This window comes from Astatotilapia calliptera, chromosome 6 (genome assembly GCF_900246225.1).
Source record: "Astatotilapia calliptera chromosome 6, fAstCal1.2, whole genome shotgun sequence".
Taxonomy (NCBI): domain Eukaryota; kingdom Metazoa; phylum Chordata; class Actinopteri; order Cichliformes; family Cichlidae; genus Astatotilapia; species Astatotilapia calliptera.
This window is the reverse complement of record NC_039307.1, coordinates 13,798,734-13,824,981: the sequence shown is the minus strand read 5'-3', so window position 1 is coordinate 13,824,981 and position 26,248 is coordinate 13,798,734. Positions and strand designations below refer to the sequence as shown.

The 26,248-nt window shown below is 39.3% G+C and overlaps 2 protein-coding genes across 2 annotated transcripts in view; one reads left to right on the top strand and one right to left on the bottom strand.

The window, feature by feature from the left end:
• The first annotated feature begins 2,070 nt into the window (after positions 1-2,070).
• LOC113023940 (voltage-dependent calcium channel gamma-1 subunit) lies at positions 2,071-12,811 on the top strand. The gene is made up of 4 exons (XM_026170426.1): positions 2,071-2,702; positions 8,124-8,198; positions 10,945-11,091; positions 11,229-12,811. Exons 1-4 carry the CDS (start codon positions 2,465-2,467, stop codon positions 11,459-11,461), a joined length of 693 nt encoding a protein of 230 aa, XP_026026211.1. The 5' UTR covers positions 2,071-2,464; the 3' UTR covers positions 11,462-12,811.
• A 4,475-nt stretch (positions 12,812-17,286) lies between these two features.
• The window catches only part of helz (helicase with zinc finger), a 46,940-nt gene continuing 37,978 nt past the window's right edge, over positions 17,287-26,248 (bottom strand). The window contains exons 25-33 of the mRNA XM_026170425.1: positions 22,893-22,938; positions 22,244-22,431; positions 21,783-21,984; positions 21,570-21,652; positions 20,898-21,411; positions 20,021-20,279; positions 19,160-19,814; positions 17,850-18,144; positions 17,287-17,705 (exon numbers count right to left, since the gene is read on the bottom strand). Coding sequence (XP_026026210.1) covers positions 17,362-17,705; positions 17,850-18,144; positions 19,160-19,814; positions 20,021-20,279; positions 20,898-21,411; positions 21,570-21,652; positions 21,783-21,984; positions 22,244-22,431; positions 22,893-22,938 — 2,586 coding nt within the window. The 3' untranslated portion in view covers positions 17,287-17,361. The remainder of the gene's footprint in view (positions 17,706-17,849; positions 18,145-19,159; positions 19,815-20,020; positions 20,280-20,897; positions 21,412-21,569; positions 21,653-21,782; positions 21,985-22,243; positions 22,432-22,892; positions 22,939-26,248) is intronic.

The following is a 26,248-nucleotide window of genomic DNA, read 5'->3' as shown; positions in this document are numbered from 1 at the left end:
ATAATAAGGGCGATAGGACGCACCCATGAGGAGAACCTGTGGAGGAGAACACTGGGTCAGACAGAACCCCATTTATTCTCACTCTTTGTGACCTGTCAGTTAAAAAATCTAAAAAAAAAACGGTCATCCTGGTTTCCTTATATGGTAAGGCATCCAGACATACATACGTACACGTGTTACACAAGCAAATTTTAAATATCCATCCATCCATCCATCCATCCATCCATCCATCCATCCATTTTCTTCTGTTTTTTCAGTTCAGGGTCACGCGGTGTGCTGAAGCCTAACACAGCTGCCACAGAACAAGACGCAGGGCTGCAGGGCTAACACATAAAGATAAACAACCATTCATGTTCACATTCACACCTACAGTGAATTTTTAAATCACCAATTAACCTAATCCCATGCATGTTTGTTAATGGAAATGGAGAGTCGTCTTTACACACTAAGGTTAATTATGGAGCTCTACAGGGTTCTGTGCTAGGACCAGTTTTGTTTGCATTATACTTGCTTCTCTTAAGCTGTATCATTAGAAGGCCTAGTATACATTTTCACTGCTATGCTGATGACACCCAGCTCTATCTATCTATGAAGCCAGATAACACACACCAATAGTTAAACTGCAGGAATGTCTTAAAGACATAAAGACCTAGATGGCCGCTAACTTTCTTCTAAGCTAAATTGCTTCTTAATTCAGATAAAACTGAGGTTATTGTACTCGGTCCTGAAAATCTTAGAAATATGGTATCTAACCAGATTCTTACTCTGGATGGGATTACCTTGTAATGGTGGGAGGAATCTTGGAGTTGTTTTTCACCAGGATGTCCTTGAATGCACATATTAAACAAATATGTAGGGTGGCTTTCTTCCATTTGCACAATACCTCTAAAATTAGAAACGTCCTGTCTTAAAGTGACACTGAAAAACTAGTTAATGCATTTGCTGCTTCTAGGCTGGACTAATGTAATTCATTATAATCAGGATTCCCTAAAACTCCCTGAAAAGCCTTTAGTTGATCCAAAATGTTTGAGTAAGATTATTGACATTGTCATTTTTCTGAAAGTCTTTGGGAAACATGTAAGGGTGTCGCTGGTCACTGATCTGTCAGCTGGAGGCTTCACTCATATTTGTGTGTGTGTGTGTGTGTGTGTGTGTGTGTGTGTGTGTGTGTGTGTGTGGGAAAGTGTTTCTGCGCAGTGTACCAGGGGCATGGAGAAAAGCTGTCGTACCATATGCACGAGGAGTGTGTGTGTTTGTGTGTGTGTGTGTGCTAGCTTGCAGTGATCTCTCACAATTCTATTCTGCTGCTGTGATGACTTTTTGACTTTCACTGGTGTCTCTGCTCACGCCAGGGAAAAAGTGGGCCACAAGTCTTTTAAAGAGACTTGAAGTGGGCCAACTCTTAAAAACCGTGCCAACATGATTTACAGTCAGAGAGGAATCAACGGGATTAGCACACCTTTTGTCTTTTTTTTTCTCCTCAAGTGTGTCCCTTGTCTCTATTCTTTTTTGCTTTTCTTTTTTTGGTTTAGTTTTTTTTGTTTTTTTGTTTATATCTGGTATGCTGCTAATACTGTAATGATAGAAAATAAGTACATTTTCAGCTATTAAAAGAAAATGAAAAATTATGACAAATTTTATATGAAGTACATAAGACACATTAAGTATCCTTCCTGACAGGAAGACTAAACGTGTTATTGTTCCAGGGGGAAAATGCTTTTCTTGTCAGCTGAAACACAGTTGCTGCTCTTTGTAAACACTTCCACTTTTTCCTTATAAATAGTTTACAGAGACAAATCCACACAGACGCAGTGTTAAGGTGAGGTAGAGTTAAGATACAAACAGTATGATGAATGAAACTGAGAAGCAGGGGAAACTATATTTCCAAGGCTGAGACGTTTACTTTAATAGTTCTTATGTGAATGTGAAGACAAGAGACAAATGTTAGTCCACGTTACACATCTCCGCCCACTGGCGGTGTAACCAGATAAGAAGACAGCCTGACAACTTGACTCACCGATCACATTTATAGCATCCCCCCGCCCCTGAAAAACACTGACCAGCACATGCTGCAACCCCCTCTACGCCCATTACCCACCATGGTAGACACTTTGGTCATCAACTTCCCTGATCTACCTCAACAGCTGTTTATCTAAACTTGCAGCCCCTGAGTTGTGCAGCACCTCACAGTGAGTAGGGGAAAGGAGACTTGAAAGTAGGACAGAGCCGCCTGGCCCCTTTCCTTTCCAACCAGAAGCACAGATTTGTGACTGGAGGAGAGAAGATACTAGTCTTGGGTGGTGAGAGAAAAGGAGAAGAGATTTTTGTGCTGCAGTCACTGAGGAAAGAAGCCCTAAGGACACAGACCAGTGTGTCTACATTGCAGAGCATCCAGTTTTATTAAGGTTTCCTATTTTATCAGGGGAAAAATATTCACTGAACAGAAATCTCACCACCTGCGAACATGCACAAGCGTACAAAGATTAAGATTGCCATCTTTGTGTTGCTGGTGGGCATGGCATGCATGCTCACGGCAGTGGTAACGGACCACTGGGCAGTTCTTAGCCCAAAGGTGGAGAAACTCAATGAGACCTGTGAGGCGGCCCACTTCGGCCTGTGGAGGCTGTGCAAGAAGTACATCTACATCAGCTCAGAACACTACGACGAAGGGCACGGCTGCGGACCCATCAGCCTGCCTGGAGGTAAGAGAAAATCTGAGAGAAAACTTCTTGCAACTGGAGCATGAAAGTGAACCTGAGAGCCAGTTTTTAGTTTTCAGTCTCTGTGGCTGTGCTATCTCTCCAAAGGTTCAGTCTTTTTTGGAAAAATATTGCATGCGAGTAAGATGCTACTTTAAGGTATGAAGCTACTAAGAATAGAGATCCTGATGCAGGATCACTAGACATGTCATATGACTTTCTAAACTTCCCTTTGCAACACAAACACATCCTGTTGTATTCCTCATGTTTTAGTCCTTTCATGCATTCAGCTTGTTTTTTCTTTTTTTTTCTTTTTCCCGTGGATACATATTGTTATGTGCCGACAGCATTTCAGGGCCTGTTTGATTAGACTTCTGAAACATCTTTGAAATGTGTTTTAAAGAAGTAGCCGGTAGTGTAATATAAATATTAGTCGAAGCATTTAGCCTGTGTTTAAACTATCTTGGTGGTCTTGGAATAAACAGCACCCAGAATGACCAACCACTATGACCAACCATAGATGCAAAGTGTTGACATGAGATAACAGTAGATAGATGTGACATCAGCCAGAGAAATCTAAGCATAAGAGTCTCAAGAGACTGGAGACTAACCCTGATGGTTGGCTCCTCTTTTCTGACAGATAATCTTATTAGTAAAGTCAGCTGCCACAGAACCTGCAGACAGCTGATAATAATACCCATATGGATATGGACACTGCATCAGAGCTCCCTGAAATACAGAGAAACTGGATAGAGCAGCCTCCATGAAAAGTGATGAAAAGCCTTTCCTCAAACATCTTACTTGAGGACACTTTTGAGATAGATTTCACACAGTCTAATATTACCACCGCCACAGCCACGGGGAAATTAAAGTTTTTAATTTGGCCATGTTCATTTCAAAAACCCATTCATCTTTTTTTTAACATATTAAGGATCTTTCAGTCTGTACAAGGCAGGTAAGGTGAAAACAGCACAAAATGATCCAATTTAAATGCTGCTTGTGCATCAAATAGAAATAGAAATGTCGGTACATTTAATATAACACGGAGACATCAAATGGAGGCTGGTCTGCTTCTGGATTGTGTTTGCAGTGGTGTATGCTTACACCAGCCTACTCAACATGTCACTTTACACTGGTATTAATACTTTTACTTAACTGAATGGTCTAAATACTTTGCCCACCACAGTTTATAGGTGATGCATTTTCATGCCCTACAAAGGGCTCACCTTGGTGTGCATGTCTTGTCTCCAAATAAACATGATGTGGTACATCGTGCTGTTAAAGGTGCCTGAATAAAATGCAGACTGTAATAAAATTTAAAAAGAAGTGCTGAGCCGTTGTTGGCAAGCAAAGACTCGTGGTGCCAATGATCTGGAGTGAGAGTTACGCTACTGTTGGGGGCAAATGGGTAATTGAACATTATCTGAAAAACTCTGACTGTGTTATCTGAGCCCAAGTTATGTGAGATTTTGGAAGCGTGCCCAGACATCATACCAAATTTATACTACTTACAAATAGAACCTGATTGTGGCAGCCTGCAACTTTTAGGAATCCCAGACACTGTCTGCACTGCAGGGCCATCTCAGGAGCAAGTGAGATGCCTGAGGGGGGCTTGTTGCTGCAGGCATGTGCTGAATATTCCAAATAAGTGTGACCCGCCCAGGCACACAGGGAATTCTTAAGACAGCAACTCCAAGAGACAAATGTTTTTGGGTTGGGTTCTTCATGTGCAGTTTTTGACTTTTAAACAACTACACAGTGAAAGCAGTGATCTGGAATATTTTTGGACAATGCAATATATTACAGTCATTGAAATGAAACAGATCCGTTTCACTTGGCAAATAGCTTTAGAAGAAGTAAATAAAAACAGGCAGAAGTCCCGTGTTTCCAGGGGCTTCCCCAGGCCCACTGTATTTGGACAGGAACAATATTGTTTATCATAACCACTTGTCCTCAGAGAGGTGTCAAACTCTGATCCAACACAGGACTTGAACAGCGTGTGAGATGGTGTTCGCTGAGAGAGACTCAACTGGAAAATATGGGTTGACTTGTTATTTATATCAGCTGTTGATAAAGCACAGACTGTGATATAAAATCAAGTTAAGTGTACAATAAAGATTTACATGTTGTACCAGCTTTGAGAAAAAAGTAACAAATTAACCTAATGAATATTTTAGTTGTTGGCATTATCCTGCTTTATATTTAACTGCATATGTCTTTTGAGTATCGGAGCTGTTAAGTCTTAATGTGCAACATCAGATGTTCTGGCAAGCCGCTTCCAAGTTTTTCACCCTATGTTTAATTTTCAATAGTATTGAAAACAACAATTATGTGACGGCATTTTATTGGCCAAAAGCGTAAGCAATTTTAAAACTGTTCCCAAAAACATGAGATTTAAAAAATATATATATATTACTGTGTAAATTGCTCAGCAAACACCCGCTGTAGGTATAAATATAGGCCACGTAAATACTCAGCTGTGCCGCGTGAGGGTCAAGTGTTCAAGCCAAGTCCTATGAGTGACGGGGCCGCCTGAAAGAGTCAGGCATAGCTCTAAGGCCTGCTCTCCCACCGGCCTGTTCCCTCAAGACCTTCCTGCAGCTACGCATCTCCGTGCAGCCCACCACTCAAATTACTTCACACTCCCCGAGGATGGGATTCACAGCCCAAAAAAGCAATGGAATCAATGGTATTTTGCCTATATAGGCATGCAACATAGCAACCAAGGGATGGGCATTGTATATGGGGAAAGGGTGCTAGTGATGCCTTTCTGACCTAAATAGGCATGCATCCATGTGGTATTTGAGGTTTGTAGTGGGATCAAAGTTTTATGCATTTGCAAAGAGGGTGCTTAGATTAGCAGAGTATTACAGAGAAGGGAAAAGTGCACCTTTCATCTTTAGGACACATTTCCATGCAAAAGCAGCAAAGTAGTAACAAAAGTTTGAAAGAAGCCACTGATCGACCTTTACTGAAAGTAATTTTGTTGACATGTACATTTTTCTTGACCCTGCAACAACACTCCACTTGTCATAGCTGATAAAGCAAAGAATGAGGAAGGCTTTGACAGCCAAATGTAGCCAAAAATGAACTGACACCACAAATCAATGCGAGGAAAGACGCTGCTCTGACATGACAATGTGCAGAGACGCTGCTAATCCTGCATCCTCGCCTTGTCAGTCGAAAGATGGCGGACAGCCCTATTTGGAAAAAGGGAGGCTTTATAGAGCTCGTCAAAACAGCCTGGCAGGACAAGGACTAACAGTAACCCAAAATTGGATTAGTGTGTGTGTGTCTCTGGGTTTGTTGTAGCATGCTTCCACAGATGATAACAGATACGTTTTTATCCAACAGTTCTTCCTCACATTTCTATAAAAACATGCACTCTGAGGTAAGTTTAATTGGGCAGCACACACAGTCACATGTGGGAATAAACCTGCTAAGCTTAAGCTTAATGAACATAATCATGAAACACTTTCGAACATCGAGACCATGTGTTTTTATTTTTTTATTATTATGTTTTGGTGGATGACTGACATTGATCAGCATTATGTATTTAGGCATATGCGTGTGTGTGTGTGGGGGGGGGGGGGAGGGGGAGGGGGGGGGGTTCAAAGGCCAGCATCTGTTTTGAATGCAAGGTTTGACTCAATAAATACATGTAGGTGACAAACCTCTATCACATTCTCCAGTGAAAAACAGCAGCGCTTGTTGCTTAGTAACAACCACTGGTTTTTTTTTCTTCCTTTCTTTGATGGCCAGTCCCTGTCCTCATTCATAAAAAAGGTTTTTATGTATTTATTTTTTGCATGTAGGCCCACACAGTATGACACATGGCTTTAAAAGCTTGCCATTTCAAAGGAGCTTTGTGTGAACATTGCACTGTTGACTTGACTTGGAAAAATATGATTCATAAATACTATTTGCGCCTGTTACACCAAATTACCCTGTTATTTCCTTTTAGGGGCACCTGACATCCCATTTAGCTCAGTTTCTTGAGAAATAGAAGAATGTCAAAGCTATCAAGCTCTTACCATAAAATCATACCATGCAGTACTTCATATTTTCACATGAAAGCATTTCACTTCCCATGATGAGCGCGTGTGGAAACTGGGATAAGGAATGTGCCTGTGTGTTAAGCCCTCATACCGTCGAGATCATGGACATGCACCTGACTGTGCATGAGAGAACTGATGATCTGGTGCTGCATGCATAAATCTTCTCACTATTTGAGCAAATATGATCATTCAAATGTTTTTAATTATTTGAATGATCGTATTTCCCGATGTTTTGGCCAAATATCCCAATGGCCAAAATGTGGTAGATCATCAAATGTAATCAAGTTTTGTATGTACACCAAGCCTGTTTCTAAAAGGGATAACATTTCTACCTGGCACAGCATCAAAGACTTCTTTTTCTTTCAAACAACTATGTGATCACATAATGCATAACGCCTGGCTTTATATCTGCAAATCCCTAAGGCATAACACCTTGTCTGCATGACAGAAACTGAACTCGATGTCTGCAACCAGAGTCAAACCACACAAAGGAGAAAGTTCTGCAGGGAAGCCACTTTTAATTGTAACATTATCTTGGGATGTAAAATCCCTTTTGGACAAAAAATGGAAGCTATAGCTGAGACCATGTGAAGTGTTTAATACAAGTACCATATTCCAAAGGCGTGTGACAAAAGGTGAATGCAGCTAATGGGGCGAACAAATGTGGAGCAAACCTGAGAAAGAAGAAAAACAAACTGTCTTATTAGAAACAGAAATTTTGTCAAATAAAAATGAATCATAAAACATAAATTAGGCATTGACAAATATGACCTTGATCTGAGAGGAATTTAAAAACAACCAAACAACCCAGTCAATGACAAGCAAACACAAGGTAAAAGCACTTTTATGACAATTTGGTGTATTTGCTGGCAGATTATATGGTCAAAACTGAGCATCTAGATTCAAGTCCGGGAAGGTTTTTGGTCATACATAGCAACATATTGAATACCACACTGACTCATCATAGCTGTGTGCAATTGAAGGCTCCCATCAGAGTCCCAACTGAATTAACTAATCATGTCTGTGCTTCACAACCCTCTTGATGCGTCTCTCGCCTTTTATCAGTAGAGCTTTTATTTACATATGAAGACATTTAAGTTTATTGTAATAAAATTTTGCAAGACGAGGCCAACTTTTTAAAAATCTGTAAAATCAAAAGTTTCCCAATAAGAGCATTAGAACTCCAAAAGCACTAAAAATAATCAATTTTAAACTTACCTTTAACATGTGGATGTAATATCTGTATTTTATTGTTGTGGTTTTATCGTAATGTGCTGGTACAAAGCAGAGTACAAATATTCTGTGCAGATTTGAAGAGAAAATTAAACTAAATATGGTTTTGCTTTGTTTTTTTTTCTTTTCACAGACGAAAATTGCACTTACTTCAGGCACTTCACTCCAGGACAGGATGCTGAGATATTTGAATATAAAACACAAAAAGGTATGTTTGTTTGTTTGTTTGTTTTCACTCCCTTTGGCAATTGCTTCGGCCTATTCTGTCTTAAAACACTGAAATAATAAGTTGCTTTCATCTCTGAATTCATGTTCCTTCCTCTGTGTGAAGTGAACATCAGACGAGTCGAAATGTAGCAGTTGCTTCGTGATTTTTCCAAATGATCTCACTTGCTGCTGCTTTTCTCTGTGTGGGTTCAAGTTTTCAGTTATGTTTCACATCTGACCACAGCACAGTCGGCAGTGTCACAGCAGGCAGACTCGACCGTCTATCAATGTCAGAACATCTCACGGGAGAAATCCTATCTGAAATCTGACTTGTTTCTTTTTTTCTTTCTTTCTTTCTCCAGCTGACCAATATCTATTTTCAATTTCTCTGTATAACATGCAATAGTCTGCCTCAGTAGTTTTTCAAGTTCTTGTTGTTTCCCCTGATGGTCAGAAGCTGTGGATCATAAGTCCCGAAATTTTGTGCTTTAGCAAAATATATCTTGTACATACATTTGTTCAGCTGTGTATGTTTTCTCCTCCTTGTACATCAGTCCTCCCATGCAGAGGCCGTTAGTGGTCTGAACATACACGTGTGGTCAGTGAGCTACTTTAGGGCATGTAGGGATGCTCCCAGTAAAAATGTAAATGAAGTGAAAATTTGAAAAGTTGAGAGTAAAAGAGATGATCAGGTTAATGGGCTCAGACAATTGGAGTTTCTTTCTAAACTGTCTCTTTCAGCAGGGTGGTTATTTTGATGCATCCGATACTGTATGTATTAATATGTACTCATACCTAATCTGCTAAATTTGGAGAGTGACATAAAGTGTACGCTCAATAGCAAAAAATAAAAATAAATCCTATTCCAGTACACATTAAAAGAAAGGAACCTTGCCAAAGAGATTAATACATTAGCAACACTGTGAATTTGAACGTGGCTTGACCAGTTCCTCATAATACTGCCCCTTTCTGTGTTGGAGGGTTAAATTTAGCACATGAGAAGTTCATGTTTCTGCAGGCTGAAAAATTTCTGAGCAGTGCAGTGAAGCAAGTGCTGTATGAATAAAATGCAGAAAGCTTTTTGATGTCTATGTTGCTCACGCTATGTGAGAATCCATGGTTTTGCAGACTTGAGTTAGACACCAACCTCTAACACACATGGTTTATGTTAGAGAGCTGTTCAGGGTGCAGCCCATCCTCCCCTGCCAGTAGAAGATGAAGGCTTTTCCCCCCCAAAGGGGTGCCTTTCTCTCCCTAGGGTATGGTTCACAGGCAAACAGGCTACAGATCAAAGGCCTGGGTTCCTATCTACCTGTCTGCTCAGAAACCTAGCCAGCTGCTGTTGTACACTCTAAATGAAAGACCAGAATCCATTTATATTAGTGCACCCAATTTCAAAGACCTTGTATTTATAATAAAAGCAATGGAGAAGTTAGCAGGTGTTTTTCTTTGGGGAACTAATCTAAAGACCCAAAGCATTCATTCATCCATCCACCCCAGGTTGTTAGTCTAGTCACAGGCCCAGATAGCCAAAACCTGACATAGCCTATTTTGCATAGACTTCTATTAGTGTACAAATGGTGAGTTACACAGCATCACCATACAATAATATCACCCTGTTATCATGACCCTGGGCACAATAGTGTACTTTAAATCTGCCCTGCTACTCCTAAAAACTAACCAGAGTACCAAATACCACAAAATAACAATACTTTCAGCTACTAAAGTGTTAATTTCGTTGGCTAAGTAATTTCACCATAGTTTTCATTCACAAAAGTCTTTTTTTGACGAAAACGAGACGATAACTAAATAAAAAACAACCCACAAGGACAAAAAAATATGATGAAATGGGCTCAGACTTATAAGACGAATAAAAACGAGACGGAAATATTCTGGTTACATGAGGAATAAGGTATGTAGAGAGGCGGGACAAGTTTGGAAGCGATCCAATCAGAAATAATCACCTTGTGCAGAGAGGTTAGACATGCAATGTTTGATCTGTTGCCAACAAACAAGGTGGGAAGCACCCACACTCTCTGCTTCTCATGAGAATGCTACAAAATGCGACAAGAGTACACGTATGGACACATTTCGCATTTGATGTCAAGAAAAACCCTTTGTAAACCCGTGGAGAAAATTTCAGCAGAAAAAACGAGACAGATTTTTACACAGTCAACTTCAAAATTAGTGTACGATAATCTCGTGATATCGTACACTAAACCTAACTAAACTAAACCAACTAAAACTAAAAGACTTTAGATGTAAAAGTAAGCAAAGTTTCGAAAAAAAAAGATTATTTTGTCTTTTAATTAAAAAAAATGTTTATTTAATTTTTGAGTAAAGTTTAACTTTCTAGTTGCTTTATAATTATAAATAGAAATTAAAGTATATAGTTCGTTTCTTTAAAAAGCATTATTGTCTTCTGCTGGAGCCCAAAAACCTTCATGGACAACAGAGAGACAAGAAAAGCGAGAAAACCTGAAGAGGCAAAGGCATGGATGACAGGTTAATAATAATTTGTCACAGCAGATTTGGAGCTCTGTTGCCTACAAGTAGAAGAAAAAAACACTTCAGTATTAAAGTATCTACACTTTTTGCCTGTCAGGTCATGTCTTTGTCATTCAGCATTAATGAGACTTTCACAGATGCTTTTTGTCCATTTCCACATGCACTAATCTGCCAGTGGCAGATCCAGGAAATTTTACAACATGACTGTAAAATTGACTGACATTTTTTTGTCTTTCCAGAGTACAACATCTCAGCTGCAGCCATCTCCATCTTCAGTCTGGCCTTCATGATCCTTGGCTCTCTTTGTGTGCTGGGCTCATGTACTGGTACAGGCAAAAAAAGAGACTACCTCCTTAAACCTGCTGGCATGTTTTTTGCATTTGCAGGTGTGTTCAGTTTCTGTTTCACAGTCGTTTTGCTTTTATGTTCAGTGTGTGTTTCATATTTGGTGAGCATGGGAATCTGCGGGTGCCACAGGTGTTACTATAAGCCGTGTCTAATATTTAATCACTCTCTTTCTCAGGTCTCTGTGCATTCATCTCACTGGAGGTGATGCGTCAGTCAGTGAAGCGCATGATCGAGAGCGAGGAGACAATTTGGATCGAATACTACTACGGCTGGTCCTTTGCTTGTGCCTGCACTGGCTTTGTCCTCCTCTTTCTCTGTGGCATTGCACTCTTGTTCCTCTCCATGCCTCAGATGCCCAGGAATCCATGGGAAACCTGCATGGACGCCGAACCGGAACAAGTTGAGTGATAGCAAGACATACGGACAAATGCAGGAAAAGAATGACTTGTCTTTTATTTTGAATACAGATGTTAGATTCAACGACATCAGCTTGTCATCAGAGAAGAAACCACAGTGTAAAGAGCGGCCCTTTGTAATGCCTGCAATTTTGTGTTGTAGGCCACAGTTGCTTAAAACCTGCTCTACTCGTCACTAAGAGCTGACATTTCCCACATGGGATTTAGTAGTATTTTTTAAGATATTCCTTTCCCCCTCCAACTCATGATTTAGTGCTGGCATGTTTTTACTGGTGAAAAGGTATTGTATTATGACCTTGGTCTTACTAGTTCCCCCATGTGTCACTCCTTAGTTAAAAAGACAAACATTTTGAGCATTAATGGCCTGACATCCAGGTCAGGTGATTTTATGTACTGCATTATGTATGATATCGTGTACATAGCCAATGTGCTTCTGTATTTTTTATGGCATCACTCCAAGAAGCCCTCTTATACTGTCAATTAAGTCATTTTTTAGCCTATAGCTTAAACGGTAAATCTCTAATGATAAATAAAAGAAGAAAAAAAAAAACATCATTTAAAGTTAAATAATTGCACATTAAGTCCAGAACTTCCTGAGTAAAGGAAAGCTTTGAGCAAACTACTTGCTCAGAGTCTGGGTGTATGTGTCTGTAGCAAGCGGAATGCTAAACACCCAAAGTCTTCAGCACCAGTCATGTTGGAAAAGGTTCAGTTCTAGCAGGTGCACATACAAGGCCTTGACAGCTTCCATGCCAAACTGATACAAAACATGCCTCTGTTCATTTTCATGTGTTGTTATGACCCGTTTGACCCATGTGGTGAATGTCCATTTGCATCTATACACGCTGTTAGCATAGATAACAGAAAAAAAAGCCACAGATTCATGGTCTTTTACTGAATTGTAACCTTACATGCAGAGTTTCAGAGAGATGAGCGCCAATTGAATTTAATTTCGGTTGTAAATGATGTCACGCTGTGCAATCACACAATATGCAAGTGGCAAACTAATAGAGTGATGGAGCTGCACTATATTTTCAGATTATGAGCACGGACTTTAGCTGATGTTTACTTGCAGTTTATAATTCAGTTGTAACAGCGTAACAGTCCACATTAAGGAGTGAAAGTTGGTCAGTGACCATTCTATTTGGTGGGGGATTTGAACTAAATTAGGTCACCTGGGTTTAAAAAGCAAAAATGTACAGGACATTATTAGAATAAACCTTTTCTGTGTAGCCTGTATTGCGCAACACCAACCAAGGGGATATAAAAGAGAACAAGAAGCATGAAGTTCGCAGCCAGACACTTACAGAACTTCTCCTCTACTGGGCTTTTTTTTTTTTTTTTTTTTTTTTTTTTTAAATACATTATAAAAAGAAGTCAGGTTATATAGCTGCTGACGTTATGTGACACACCGAAAGGCTCTTAAATATTTGTTTTTACTTTTCTCAAAGTCACTCACGAAATGGCTGCTGTTCTGTGCAAACAGACTCGAGCACCAAGGAGTTCATATTTCAGACCGTTTTGTGCTGACATGTGGTGTATCTGAAGAACCACACTGTCATTGTTGTGTCAGCCTTGCATCCATCTTTGCACGGAGGAGGAAAGAATCCAGTTGTTTATTTACTTTTAAAATAAGTTTTCTTTGACTTGACTTTAAAGTTGTATTGTCACTCAAAAAAAAAAAAGATCCAGTGGTTTAAAATAGAGGCAGCTGTTGACGTGAACCTCCTGTACTTCTAGTGTTTTTTTCACTGAATGAGGCATGCAGTAACAACGTTTGGAATGCGTTAGATTTTGAGTGTGTTTGTTATATACTGCTTTATAGGTTTGTAATAAAAATTCAATCTTGAAATGCTGTGGAAAACTTATCTGGGACCGCGTTATTTAATGCAGTAAAGGTCCATCTGGACCCAGGTGGCACAACTACACAACAATTCAGAAGACAGAGAAACAGAACTCAAACAGTTTCAATAAAAACACTTTAATAGAGAAACAAATAAAAAGAAAACAAAAGAAAATAAACCTTTAAAACACAGTCAAAAATCCTTGAATCATAACCACCACCAACTGAAATGAAGAAGAGCAAAACAGATCTATCCATTGTTTTGTACCCACGAGTAAGGAACCAATGGGACTGAGAAGCTGGGAGGACCGGTGAGCCATTGATTCACTGCAGAGGAGAGCCAACAGATAACGGGAAAAGATGGCGCTTATAGAAAGCTGAACACAGTGCTCTCTGCTGGCTGGGCAAAAGGTTGCTCCCATTCAGTGTGACACACACACACACACACACACACACACACACACACACACACACACACACACACACACACACACACACACACACACACACACACACACACACACACACACACACACGATGGTTTCACTTTGTCCCCCCCACTTAAATACACACCTCAGACTGTGATTTCTGGAAGGTGAAATCAAACTGTTAACCACACACACACACACACAAGACAGTGCTTTTATTGTCTCCTTTCAAAAGAAAGACTCCTGACAGGGAGCTGTGAAAAAAGAAAAAAAAGAAGAAATGAGCATTTCTTTAAAAAAAACAAACAAACAAACAAACAAACAAACAAACAAAAAGGCTTGATCTCCTCTGCTTCAAGACCAAAACTGTATCAATAGAAGTGGTGAAATATTAGTATTGCACAACTTCAGAGACCAGCCAGCGACTATTGTGTGGAAAACAGATCACCTAAACACAGTATTTTAAATTTAATACACACGAGGGAGCAACCTCAGCTTCACATCTGCCAACTAACTGCAGAAAGAAAAAAAACAAACTAAACCAAAAAAACCTAACATGACCATTACATATTTGATTCACACATTAGTAAAATAGTATAATAGATTTGTTGATAATGTCACAAGTTATTGTACACATCAAATAATATACCAAAATCTGACTCTGTAGGTTAAACAAAAAGCTTTTTTTTTTTCTCTTCTTTTTTTTCCTCCATCGATAAATCAATACAAACTGGTAAAAACAGGGATAAAAACCAGCCAGATCATCTCAACATGCAAGAAAAGAAAAAGACTTCACATTTAAAAACAAATCCATTTTGATTGTTGTACAGCTTGGGAAGTGGTGAGAAAACAGGGAAGGACTAATCCAGCAACATGTACTTAAAAATACACATTGTACAGTGAAAGAAGTTGTAACAGCTGCAACACAATGTTTCCTCTGCCTAATAAGCCAGACACCATCTTTAAGAGAAAAACAAAAACAAACAAAACAACAACAAAAAAAACCAAACAAACAAAAAAAAAAGTTCCAAGATGTTGCAACTACCAACCGGGTTGTTGTTGTCCATTTCTAGAATTCTTTGTTTTGTGAATTTGCATAATTAAAAAGGGCATACCTCTTCTTTGAACAGCTTCTACAAAATTGAGGCGTTCCCAAAGTTCTTGTTTGTAAATACCTAGAAAATGCATATTTACAAGTATGTGTTCTCTGCAAAGTCAAAAAATCTGGACCTTTGAGCTAGAATGTGACAAAAATGAAACCATGCCGTGTATGAAGCTCTCTGCTGAAAACAAAGTTATTAGCAGTGGGGTTCTGAGGAAGTGACCTTTAGAGAGATTTATGAGGGATTAACTACCATGTGGAAGCCAAGAAACAGCAGGACGATTTATTATTTTTTAGCAAATTGCAGATGGGGCAGTGATGTGTTAACAATTCATGAATTACATGACAGGACTGAGCACTGGACCACTGTTGTCACTATTGCTTTGTCGCTTTTTTTTTTTTTTTTTTTTGTTAAATAAAATAGGCAGATACAGTGTGCGAGCATCTTTTTATACTTCATTTCCACATGTCTCAAATCAGCTGGGTTTCAAGTAAAATTCATGTGCATGTACGTGTGTCTTCCTGTTGTGTGTCAACTCCTTTTGAGTAACTCAGCGGCATGATTCATCCTGTAATTTATTAAGGTGTTACAAATATAGAAAAATGTTGTCGTAGTGAAATGCAAAGCACGAGCAGAGCAATTTCAGTTAGATTAAAGAGAATGAAACGTGTCTACTGCAGTAGCGTTAATATATCTAATCTGAATAAAAAGGTTCTGTGAACCACGAGGAGCAAACCCAATATTTCCGATTCATTCTTTATATTCACACCCTACAAGCAAAACAGTCAAAGGTTTCTGAACAGCGAGTTCTATGTTACTCTTCATTCAGCAGTTTTAAAAGGTTGATATTACATACTCTGAATTTCCAAAATACCCAGCTCATGGAAAAGCTGCTGACTTTGAGCAGGACTGGAAATGATCAATGACCAATGTTTGCGACAAAACAACAAAAGATGTAAGTAATATTTATTCCTAAGGACTTCAAAACCTTTGGACATTCTGGCCTAAAACTAAGTGGCAAGAAACTGGCAAATCATCTGAGATCAGGTTAACATAACGGGTCTATCATCAACTTTGGGCAATTTTCTATTCATTGTTATTATAAAGAAAATAAAGAAGCATATATATATATATATATTTAAAAAAAAGTTGTCACACCTACAACATTTCAGGGTGTTTACTCTTAAGTTCCAACATACGTAAGACCAATAATTTAGTGTGTTCAAAAACATCTGACTGCAATTCTAGATCTTCTCAGTTTGCCTGTTAGACACACTACTCTGACCTCACTGTCCTTTCTTCACTTACACAAGCCTTCAGAGTACTGCAACCTTTTCAAACAAAACAACACAATAAAAACAGAACTCTGCCCAATAGCAAAACACAAACAAACAAACCATTTCACTCCAGTAATTATACTGAAACAATGTCATACTGTTGGACAAGAGTTGCAAAGTAAGTCCACGATGCAATGACGGTCTTAAACAAAGAATAAAATAAAATAAAACCAACAACAACAAAGAATTCATGTAACTGCGTGTCAGCCACAAGCAAAGCAGTCTAGGATAATCTTATCACTGAAAAGGATGGTGTTCTCTGATCTTTAACGCAAAGAGAGGAGGAATGAAACAGTTGTTGCTGCTTTGATGTTGAAGCTGGTAAAAGCTAAAATATGCAATCGATATTTGTAATTTTTCCCCCATAAATAATCACATTTTCTACTAAAAATGACTGAAGATGATTCCCAGGTAAGGATGTCTAAGAATTAAAGATCAGAAGCTAAAAACAGGAAAAACAAAACTTTAAAACTCATATTGCAAATCTAGCATGATGCAGGAATTTAAGGACATGTCTGTGGCATACGATTCAGTCTTTTATTTTTTCTTTATATGTACATATTAGAGCAAAATTTATCTACTTCTATACACTGTTCCATGTAGTTTCTGTGTCAGTTGACCACTTAGCTTATGTCCATTACATCTACAGTAGTATGAAAATCAATAAGTAATGTCCACTCGAAACTGAGGAATAAAAAATAATAAAAACATACTTATTTCGCAAAACAACTTCAATAAGGAAAAATACAAGCGGGAGCTAAGTGGTCAACCAACAGACACCATTGTTTTTGAGCTTTTTTTGTTTTTTTATGTTTGTTTTTTGCTTTTTTTTTTTTTTTTTAGCATTACGTACATATACAAGTGTAGATAATATAAGTATATATTCATATATACATAATGAGTATGTATATATACCAGTAATGCATTCATTATATATACTTATTTTCTTCACAGATATGTGAAATAGGAGGGAAAAAATGACTGTTAAAAATAAAAAGTTTAAATGAAACAAAATGCATAAAACCAACCTACTGATAGAAACAACTTGTAAATGCACTTTGCACAATTTTTGTGTTTTTAGAAATGATTTTACCTTTTTTATAATTTTCTTTTTTATTTGTTTTTTTTTTTGTTTGTTTTTTTAAATTATTACTTATTCACTTATGTGGGAGAAGTGACACTCATTTAAAATAGGAATAGTACCCATTGCTACCATTTGAACTTCCTATACTCAGCTCTTGTAGGAGGGAGAGGGGGTCGCTATTCTTCTTGACCTGTTCAGGCCGAACTGCCCGGGGCTTAGGTGGAGCGCGAAGAGCGCTCGCGTAGGACATGGTAGGCTGTTTGCCTAAATTTGGAGCCCCCTCGCTGGGCTCGGTGGGAGGCTGAGGCTGCTGCTGCTTGTTGTTGGGCATGAGAGGAGGAAACTGATGCTGAAGGGAGTTGAGGGAGTGTGGATGTGTCTGCTGTGTTCCTGTGGCTTCTGCCTTTGCATGCTCCTCTGCCTGACGAAGGGCCTTGGAAGCTGTCATATGGGAAGGCAGCCAAAGGTTATGAGAGGTGAATGAGACACGGACACAGAATTTAGCATATATAATAAACAACTATCTCAAAACAATCCAAATAATCAAGTGAAGAGGAAATTGGGCTTGAAAACAGAAAGATTTACCTAGAAGGTCCCGATGCTGAGCGAGCGTGCCGGCTCCGTTACATGGAATGTTCTGAAACGGACCCGGACCGCCTCCATTACTTGGCCAGAGGTGGTCATGTGAAGGATAGCTGTAGGGGGCGTGTGGGTGTTGATGATGCTGTATGTGAGGATGAGGGTGGTCCTGGGTATCTGATGCACAAGGCTGGGATTGCTGTGACAGGGTATTGTGGGTGTTGGCTGGAGATGATTCATCTGGGTAGGTGGACGAGATACGGCGCTGATAAAGAGGCCGCCCTGGACCTCTGGGTTCATACTGTAAACACAGATACAAAAACAAGGTCAGAAGGTGATATATAGTGACTACAAAGAGTATTCAATTGGTTTAAATTCCCAGTGACTGACAACAAAGTGAATGTATGCTCTCAGTGTTGTAATAAGAGAGAACAACCTTTTCCAGACCTTGCTTAGTTTAGCTACTTCTTGTAGAACAGCATTACAGTAACACATCTTCCATATTGATTTTTATTTAAATTTGTTTGTAAGTTAAAATTTGGGTGACTTAAAAACAAAACTTTAAGCCCACAATTATCCACCATTGTCTGTTGGTGTATTATAATCCGGGGCTGTTTGAAATCCCTACTTTAAGAAAGCAGCGAGCAGTAAGAGTGAAACAGCGTTTCAGTTAATAACTTGATTTGGCTGAATACTGGCTTACCATTAATATGACCATATGGTTAATTAGCATTACATAATGTTCTTACTAATTAATTTCCCAAATAGTATTATTTATGATATTTACACCAAGCAACAACCTCTGGTACTTCAAGTTTGAGTGTATCCTTAAAGACTCCCATGTTAAAATGCTTAGAGCCTGAGGCAATACAATTTTTTTTCTTCTCTAGGCATTAACTCATTCACTGCCATTGACGTCTATAGCCGTCAATTGCAGTGAATGAGTCAATGGGTTTAACTCATTCACTGCCAATGGCTGGCAGTGAATGAGTTAATTTCCAACATTAAAACAACTGCACAGATTTTCGTTTAATAAGTCATCTATCTGGATACTAGAAGTTGGAGTAGGACTGATCTGATGACAAGTGATCTGACAGAAGCAGCTGTAGCCCCACAGCTGTCTGCTGGGCATCACCGCCCATAATTGGAGTAACTGGATGAACGGGATCTTTGTGCCTTCACTTTTAGCTGTGCCCCCTTAACTTTGTTGCTTTGGACGAATAACCTTAGCATAGAGATGCTACTTCAGGCAGTTCAGACTCATTGCTAATTTCACTGAAATATTATTGAATACCACATTAATGAAGAGCCCTTACCTCATCTACATTGTGATGTGCTGTGGCTGCTGATGTTCTGGGGGATAATGGGTGGTAGGGCTCCTGATCTGGACCTTGATTTTGTTGTTGTTGTTGCTGTTGTTGCTGCTGCTGCTGTTGTTGCTGCTGCTGCTGCTGCTGGTGGTGCTGATGGTGAAGCTGCATCAGGTGAACCTGCTCCTGCCTGCTAGGGTGAGCCATGATGGGCAGTCCATAAGGAAGGCCGTGGCCCTGATTCCCCATCAGAGGGTTCTGCTGTGGTGGGCTCACTGATGTAGCTCCACCATGGGGCCACTGGGCCTCTTGCAGAAGGTATTTGACCTGGGCAGGAGGGGGGCTGGCAGATTGAGCTGGTGGCTGATGTGGAAAGCTACCAGTATTGTACAGGGGATTCCCTGGGTGCTGCTGCAGACCTTGGCTGTTAAGAAGGTTTTCATTCAGTAGATCCCGACCTGTGTCATGGGGGTAGAGTCCTGATGGAAAAGGGCCAGCTTGATTGGAAATGGCACCTAAAGAGGATGAAGGGTCACCCGAGCCACGGGGCTGGGACTGGCGATACTGGAGGAGGCGAGACTGAGGTGGGGGCTGCATCTCAACTGCTTCCCTGGGCTCTGGCTGTTCCTGTGGAGCCATCTCTCTCAAGAGACCTGGATACCTAGAAATGAAAATTGTTTACTTTTTTTTTTATTTTTTTGAACTATGTATTTTGTTTTAAAACAAAAGAAAAAAAAAAAACTAATTGTGCTTAACATATGATATAAAAAAAAGTACAAGTCCAATATTTAACCTATAATATTTCTATGAGATCAAGTTAGTAGACCATTACAGATGACTATAAAACATACTAGTGCCCAGTCTAACCTGCTGAAAGTTGGCCCGGTCGAGGCAGAAGGAACAGCTTCATCATCCAGATTGGAACTAAGGCCCCAGTTACCTGCCCGAAGCAGCTGATGGGGAAAGCGAGCCATGTTGGATTGAGCAAGGTGGGCAAGCTGTTGGGGCAGAGGAAAGGCAACACTGGCCTGGATGAAAGGGCTTGCTGCCTCCCCCCACTGGCCCAGCCTAGCTGCCTGCTGCTGCTGCTGGCTAAGGGCCTCTAGAGCCAAGGGTCCCTGAAGATCTGAAAGGGCAATGGTCTGGTTAGTTTTTGGAGTCATTCATGTATTCTGCATAATTATATGAGCTGCAGGGTTAGTATACACAGCATGGTTAAGAATACCTTTAAGTAGATTCTCTATGAATAAATATTCAATATATTAAATGTACTGCAAAATCAAATATTTACCCTTTCATATTTTTAAACATATGAAAGCTGCACATTCTAATCCAAAAAAGGAATGTGAAATTTGACTATTTGACAAACAATCTCCTAACATCTCAACCATGGAGATTGTTGCTTTAAAAGTTCAGAGAAAGTTTTCTTTGAGGAGAACAGAACCAGTCTGATTGAACGTGCAAGCACCTTTCAATCCTGAGCAGGATACTATACAAACTTCAACATCTGCATAAGCAGAACAATCTCTGAATACATGACTACCAAGTTCAGAATCTCTTGAAAAAATGTCTATATGAAAATAAAGAGATGAATTAAATCCCTCAGACTCAAATTAAATGAAAATTCTAAGTAGAAATAATAAGATGCTAATTTTCCATCATCATCAGATTCAGCTCCCTCCTTTGTAACACAATTCATTAGCTAACTAAAATTAAATTACTAGTAAATATAGTGTTTACTCACCCAAACCATCTCCTGGGTTTCCATCCTGTCCCTCATCCCCAAAGCTGCTGACCCTGTTATGCTGTGACAGGCCTGAGTGGTGGCCTCCTGGGTGGCCCATTGGAGTCCTAACAGAGCTACTCATCTCCTCTACTCCTCCAGAGTCTGGCCCATTCAAAGTCGGGGACTGGACAGGTCTGTGAGTTGGTATAGGGCCACTGAAAAAAGACGCATTATGGCTTCCACCAGTGTAGGCAGGACTGAGCTGCTGTTGCTGCTGCTGATTTTGCTGGGCCATCCCTGGGTGTTGAGGCTGGCTAACCCGATAAGGAAGCCTAGTGACTGAATACTGCTGGGGGAAGGTTCTTCCACTGATTGGATTTGAAGGAAAGGGTGTACTAGGTGGCGCAAGTTGGAAATTAAGAGGTCTTTGGGCAGCTGAGGGGTCTTTTCGGTGGAGCAGAGGATTGGGAAATCCAACTAGGCTTTCTGTCTGTGAATCCAGACTTCGACTTTGGCCTGAGTCTAAATCTCCCTAGACAAAAAAAAGGATAAACACTGGTATAAAAACACCATAAGTTGTACAAGGAATTTATCACTGCTTTTGCAAAATATGTTTTGGGTTTGGGTACAAATAAAACGGACAAATTACTTTTAACCCAAAAAAGAAACATTTAAATGTCAACAACTTGCCTGTTTTTCCTTCATGTCTGTGTTTTTTCTTTCTGGTGTCTGAAGATGATTCTGCTCTGACTTTGAACATCCTTCTAATTTACCTAAGACGTCAAAAACAAAACAAATTAAAAAGACTTACACTGCCATTTCCACATTGCTAGATGAAGGCATAAAATTGGATTAGAGTTTTTAACTGATCTCTTGATTTAGAAATAGAAAGTCAAGGCAAACCATTTCTGATGGGGTCAGAAGGCTCTTTGTCTGGGCTCGGCTGGGCTAGTCCTAGAGGAGAGGGGTGTGCTACCCCACTATAAGGAATGGGGGAGCCTCTATTTGGTGGCTGCAGCAGATTAAAGTTGTAAGCCATGGCTGCTGGATGACCCATGATGCGAGGGTCCACAGCAAAGCGATTCTGGTAACCTGGCCAGGGCAACTTAGGGAGAAGAAAAAAAAATACATTTCAATAAAATGTTTTCCTGTGGTACACAGAAATCAGGCAGGGGAGCTATTGTTATTTTTAATACTATCATTGTGATCATAATAACTGATCAACTTATTTGAAATAGTAAGGACATACATTTACAGATATCTGCAGTGCGTTTTTTTGACACTTTTCTAAAAGAAGCAAACAGTTTTATAGGTTCCTTTTTAAAATACAATATTACACACACACACCACACCAGTGAACTTACATGCAGGGGCATGGGCATGACCATGTTTCCACCATATACAGCTGGAACGTAGAGGATACTGGCACCTGTATGCGGATCTATCCTCTGCACAGGACTAGGTGACTTGCCCATACCAGCTGGTGTGCCACCCAAAGGTGGTGTGAATGCCCGAATAGGGTTCCCCATCAACACTGCTGGGTTTGGTTGGACTGCAAAGAAGTAAAATTGGTAAATTACTTTACTCTTATGACATTATTGTTGTCAGATTCAAAAGTAAATCTGTAGTAATAATAATAATATTAAAGTAAATCTGTGGGAGCATTTCTTAAATAAAATTCATTTTCTAGATTCTGGTTCTAAATTATAGCTATTTAGGCTTAAACAAAGACAGTGCTTAACAAGTTTATTATATCACCTGTCACTATAACAGAAAAAATGATTTAGAAAGCTGTCAAATATGGGTTTACAATTCACATTTATATTGTTATTTAGTAGGCAAATAACAAGCATTGTTATACTTAAACTTGTGCCAGCCTTTTTTCTTTTGCGGTCCTTTGTCCCTTCACTAACCACAACTGACACAGTTAGTTTTGTGTTATTGTCTTTCTGTTTCCTTGCTGTTCTGGTAAGATAATATTTAGAAAATCAAGAGCAGAAAGGCTATACTCACCATATCCTTCAGGTGGGAGATGCTCTGTGTGGTTTGCATGTTTACCCTGCAAGACAATCAGTAACAAAGGTTAAGAGTCTGAATGTGCCAAAAGAAAATTATTCTCACATCACATTGGTAGAAAACAAACAGAATGGAGAATGAGAATTATTATTGCTATTAATGTAATCAGTAATGCAACAGAAATAGTAGATGACTGTGGGTTAGCTTACTTAAAGGAGGAAGATGCTAACAGCAATTCAGTGTGATTTGCTATGATGGTCTTAGATAGACATGATATACAAGGGAAATGACTAGTCATCATAATACAAGGAAAACACTAAAGCGAAGCACAAGCAATTTTGACAGTTATAATAAAAATAAATGTATAATTCAGAACATTACAGAAGCTACGCTGAAATAACATTGTGAAAAGAGCAAAAGTGCCAACTGAAATATGGAGTTTAGCGCACACACAGTCTGCCAAAGCCTTTTTCATTCAGTCTTGCTGTGTTAACCACAGCAAAGCCAATGTTTATGGGTATTTATGGATCTCTAAAATATGTCCACACTTGTGTTGTAGCTAGGCTGCCAGCTTGCGCAGAGAAGCAGCTAAACCAAACCATAATAAACTACAGGAGAGATATCTAATATATTTATTCCACTCAAATGGTTTAACGCGGCAATGGAATGTAAAATGCAGACTTGGCAGAACTGAGTCATATTACAACAGCACAGCAAATGTGAAAATTCTGTATAGCGTAAGCAGGATCCCTTTCTTAAAACAGACTAGAGTCTGACATGTGATAGCAAAGCAGCTTCCCCTGTCACGGTTTCATTGTGCAACATCAACTGAGCAATGCCAGACACTGGATTGAAACTGGTGCCTATAGTCTAGCAGGGCAGTTATTTGATCCAATCACAGATTCACTGCTGCAAAATGTTCTCTGGAACTAGGTGTTAAACATGATATCTTGTACAATAATTTTCCCAGATTGCAGGAGTCTGCTGAGAATGAAAAGGGACCACTGATGAACATTTACTGGCTTCATCCAGAAGACTGAAATTAGATCATGTAACCTAATGTTCTCTTAGTTCTGACAAAAGGTAAACAAAAAGTTTGTTAGCTTAAAGCTTCATTAGTGACAATAGCACAATCCATCTGTCAGTACAGGGGCAGTGTGCTGTACTGTGAAATCCTAGGTATACCGGCGGGGCATGCAAGAAAGACTGAAAAGGAGGAATTTTCCAAGAAATGTCCGACATAAACATATTTTTAGTAAGGGAATTAACATGGGGCAAATTTGAGCACAACTATCAGTCTTGCACACTTGCAGAAAAACACCATCTGCATCAGAAAACAGCAATCTGAAGTTCAGTGAAGCATACAGTATGTCTCTGGCAAAATGGATGCCCAACAATGCTTCAGTTTTAAATGATTTTAACCACAATGTACTTTACAGTTTTCTGTGTTCATTGATGCATGCTGATAAACATCAACCAAGAGTGGATTTTTTTCCCCCACACAATAATCAAACTGTGGAAATGTGCTCTGTAGCTTTCAGACTTGAATCCTAACAACACTACAACAGTCAGGAGGTTAAGTTTTAGAAAAATACTGATCATCAGCAACGGATGTTAAAATGATGCACTGAAGCAGTCGAATACAAGCCAACATCAGAATCCACTGCAGGGCATACTGTCATTATGAAATAAATTAGAACGATATGTGTAGCGTCTACACTGTGTACAAAGACACCAGAAAAAAAGATTTGACCTTTTAATGAAACTCAAACTGTGCATAAATACATATAGAATATTTAGCACATTCTGCATAATGGTGTAATTGCAAATGTTTATCTGCATATTTAGCATAGTTGTAAGTATGACTGTGCAAATAGAAGTGTGCGAGTCTGTAAAGCTGGCTGCTACTGCGGAGCTCCAGCTCATTAGGCCCAGTGGGTGATGGCAGCAGGTTGTCAGCAGTGGTGATTTCGTTAACCTTTACCTCAGTGCAGACACAGAGGCGAGGCAGACATTTCATCCTGACCTAAACAATTAACAGATCTTCTGCCAAACAGGTTATGCTAATATTCTGTTTGGAATAAAAGGACTGGTCATAAAATTATTTCCTGTGGTGAAAATTAAACTGAGTCATCTGTTCAGATATTTGATTTGCATCCACATATGGAAAGCTTTTATAAGTTTTATTCTATAAAAGTAGGTAGCACTCAATTTATTTCTGATAATTTGCTTTCTATTTTGATAAACCAGTGTGTTCTTACCTAACATGAATATTGGATTAGCGTTAAAAAAAAAAAATTCTACACCATTTAAGATTCTTCTTACGCAAATGGGTCCTAAAAACCTGTCAACACCCTAGGCCCTCTGAGACAAACAATAACACATATATAGTATAAACAATTAGCTTTCAAATATCACTATACAGTGTATTATTAATATGACAACAAATAACATAATATAAAAAATATAAATAAATAAATAAATGTGACAAAATAATAATTATTTCTGCATGCATATTAGGTTAAAAAATAGTCAGTGGAAGAAAAATCCAACTGAGCCAATTTTTTTTTTTGTAATTTTGTATTTAATTTTGTATGAGTGTTTAACTGTCTTTGTCAAAGGGTAGCTGCTTGTGGGGTCTCGCTTTAGGGCTTCGTAGGTATTGTTGTCACTGAGGAGAGTAGTGATCTTTGTATGGTAATCTGTAGTGTTTAGGACCACGGTGCATCTTCCCTTATCAGCTGGTAAAACAGTGATGTTGTGGTCTTTGCTCAGGGAAGCGACGGCCTTCTTTTCCTGTATTGTGAGGTTGGATGGAGGGACTTTGGCACTGGAGAGCGTGGCTGAGACTTTCATCCTGATTTGCTCTGCTTCTGTCTGTGATAATTTATTAATCCGTATGGCAGATTCTGTGGCTGTGATGAGGTCCACTATGGGCAACTGTTGTGGAGAAATGGCAAAATTGAGTCCTTTGGCTAATACTCTCTTTTCAGGTTCAGTGAGAATCCTGTCTGAAAAGTTCTTAACCCATTTCTCCTGACTGGCATCAGGTGTGTTTTCTTCTCTGGGTTGTGTAGGTTCGGGATGAGGAGTGTGTATTTTTGAAAGCAAGGTGTGAAATTTCCTGCGTTGTCTTTCTTTTCCTTTAGAGTGTTGGGCCCGCTGAGCCTTGTCCACAAACTTGTAAACCTCTTCTAAGATTGGAGAGGGTAGAAGGATTTCCAGTTCCTGCAGGGTCTGGCTGATCTTGATCTGGAGGGCATCTATGGTGAAATGGACTTGTCTTATCCTTTCACTTAAAAGGTGATTTTGTGCTCTCTGTAGAATCAAGTCTGCTCTGTAACAACTCTGCT

Coding starts and splice junctions, on each gene's coding strand:
- LOC113023940 (XM_026170426.1), top strand. CDS start 2,465: ATGCACAAGCGTACAAAGATTAAGATTGCCATCTTTGTGTTGCTGGTG. Junction 2,703..8,123: donor ACCCATCAGCCTGCCTGGAG/GTAAGAGAAAAT, acceptor TTCTTTTCACAG/ACGAAAATTGCACTTACTTC. Junction 8,199..10,944: donor TGAATATAAAACACAAAAAG/GTATGTTTGTTT, acceptor TTGTCTTTCCAG/AGTACAACATCTCAGCTGCA.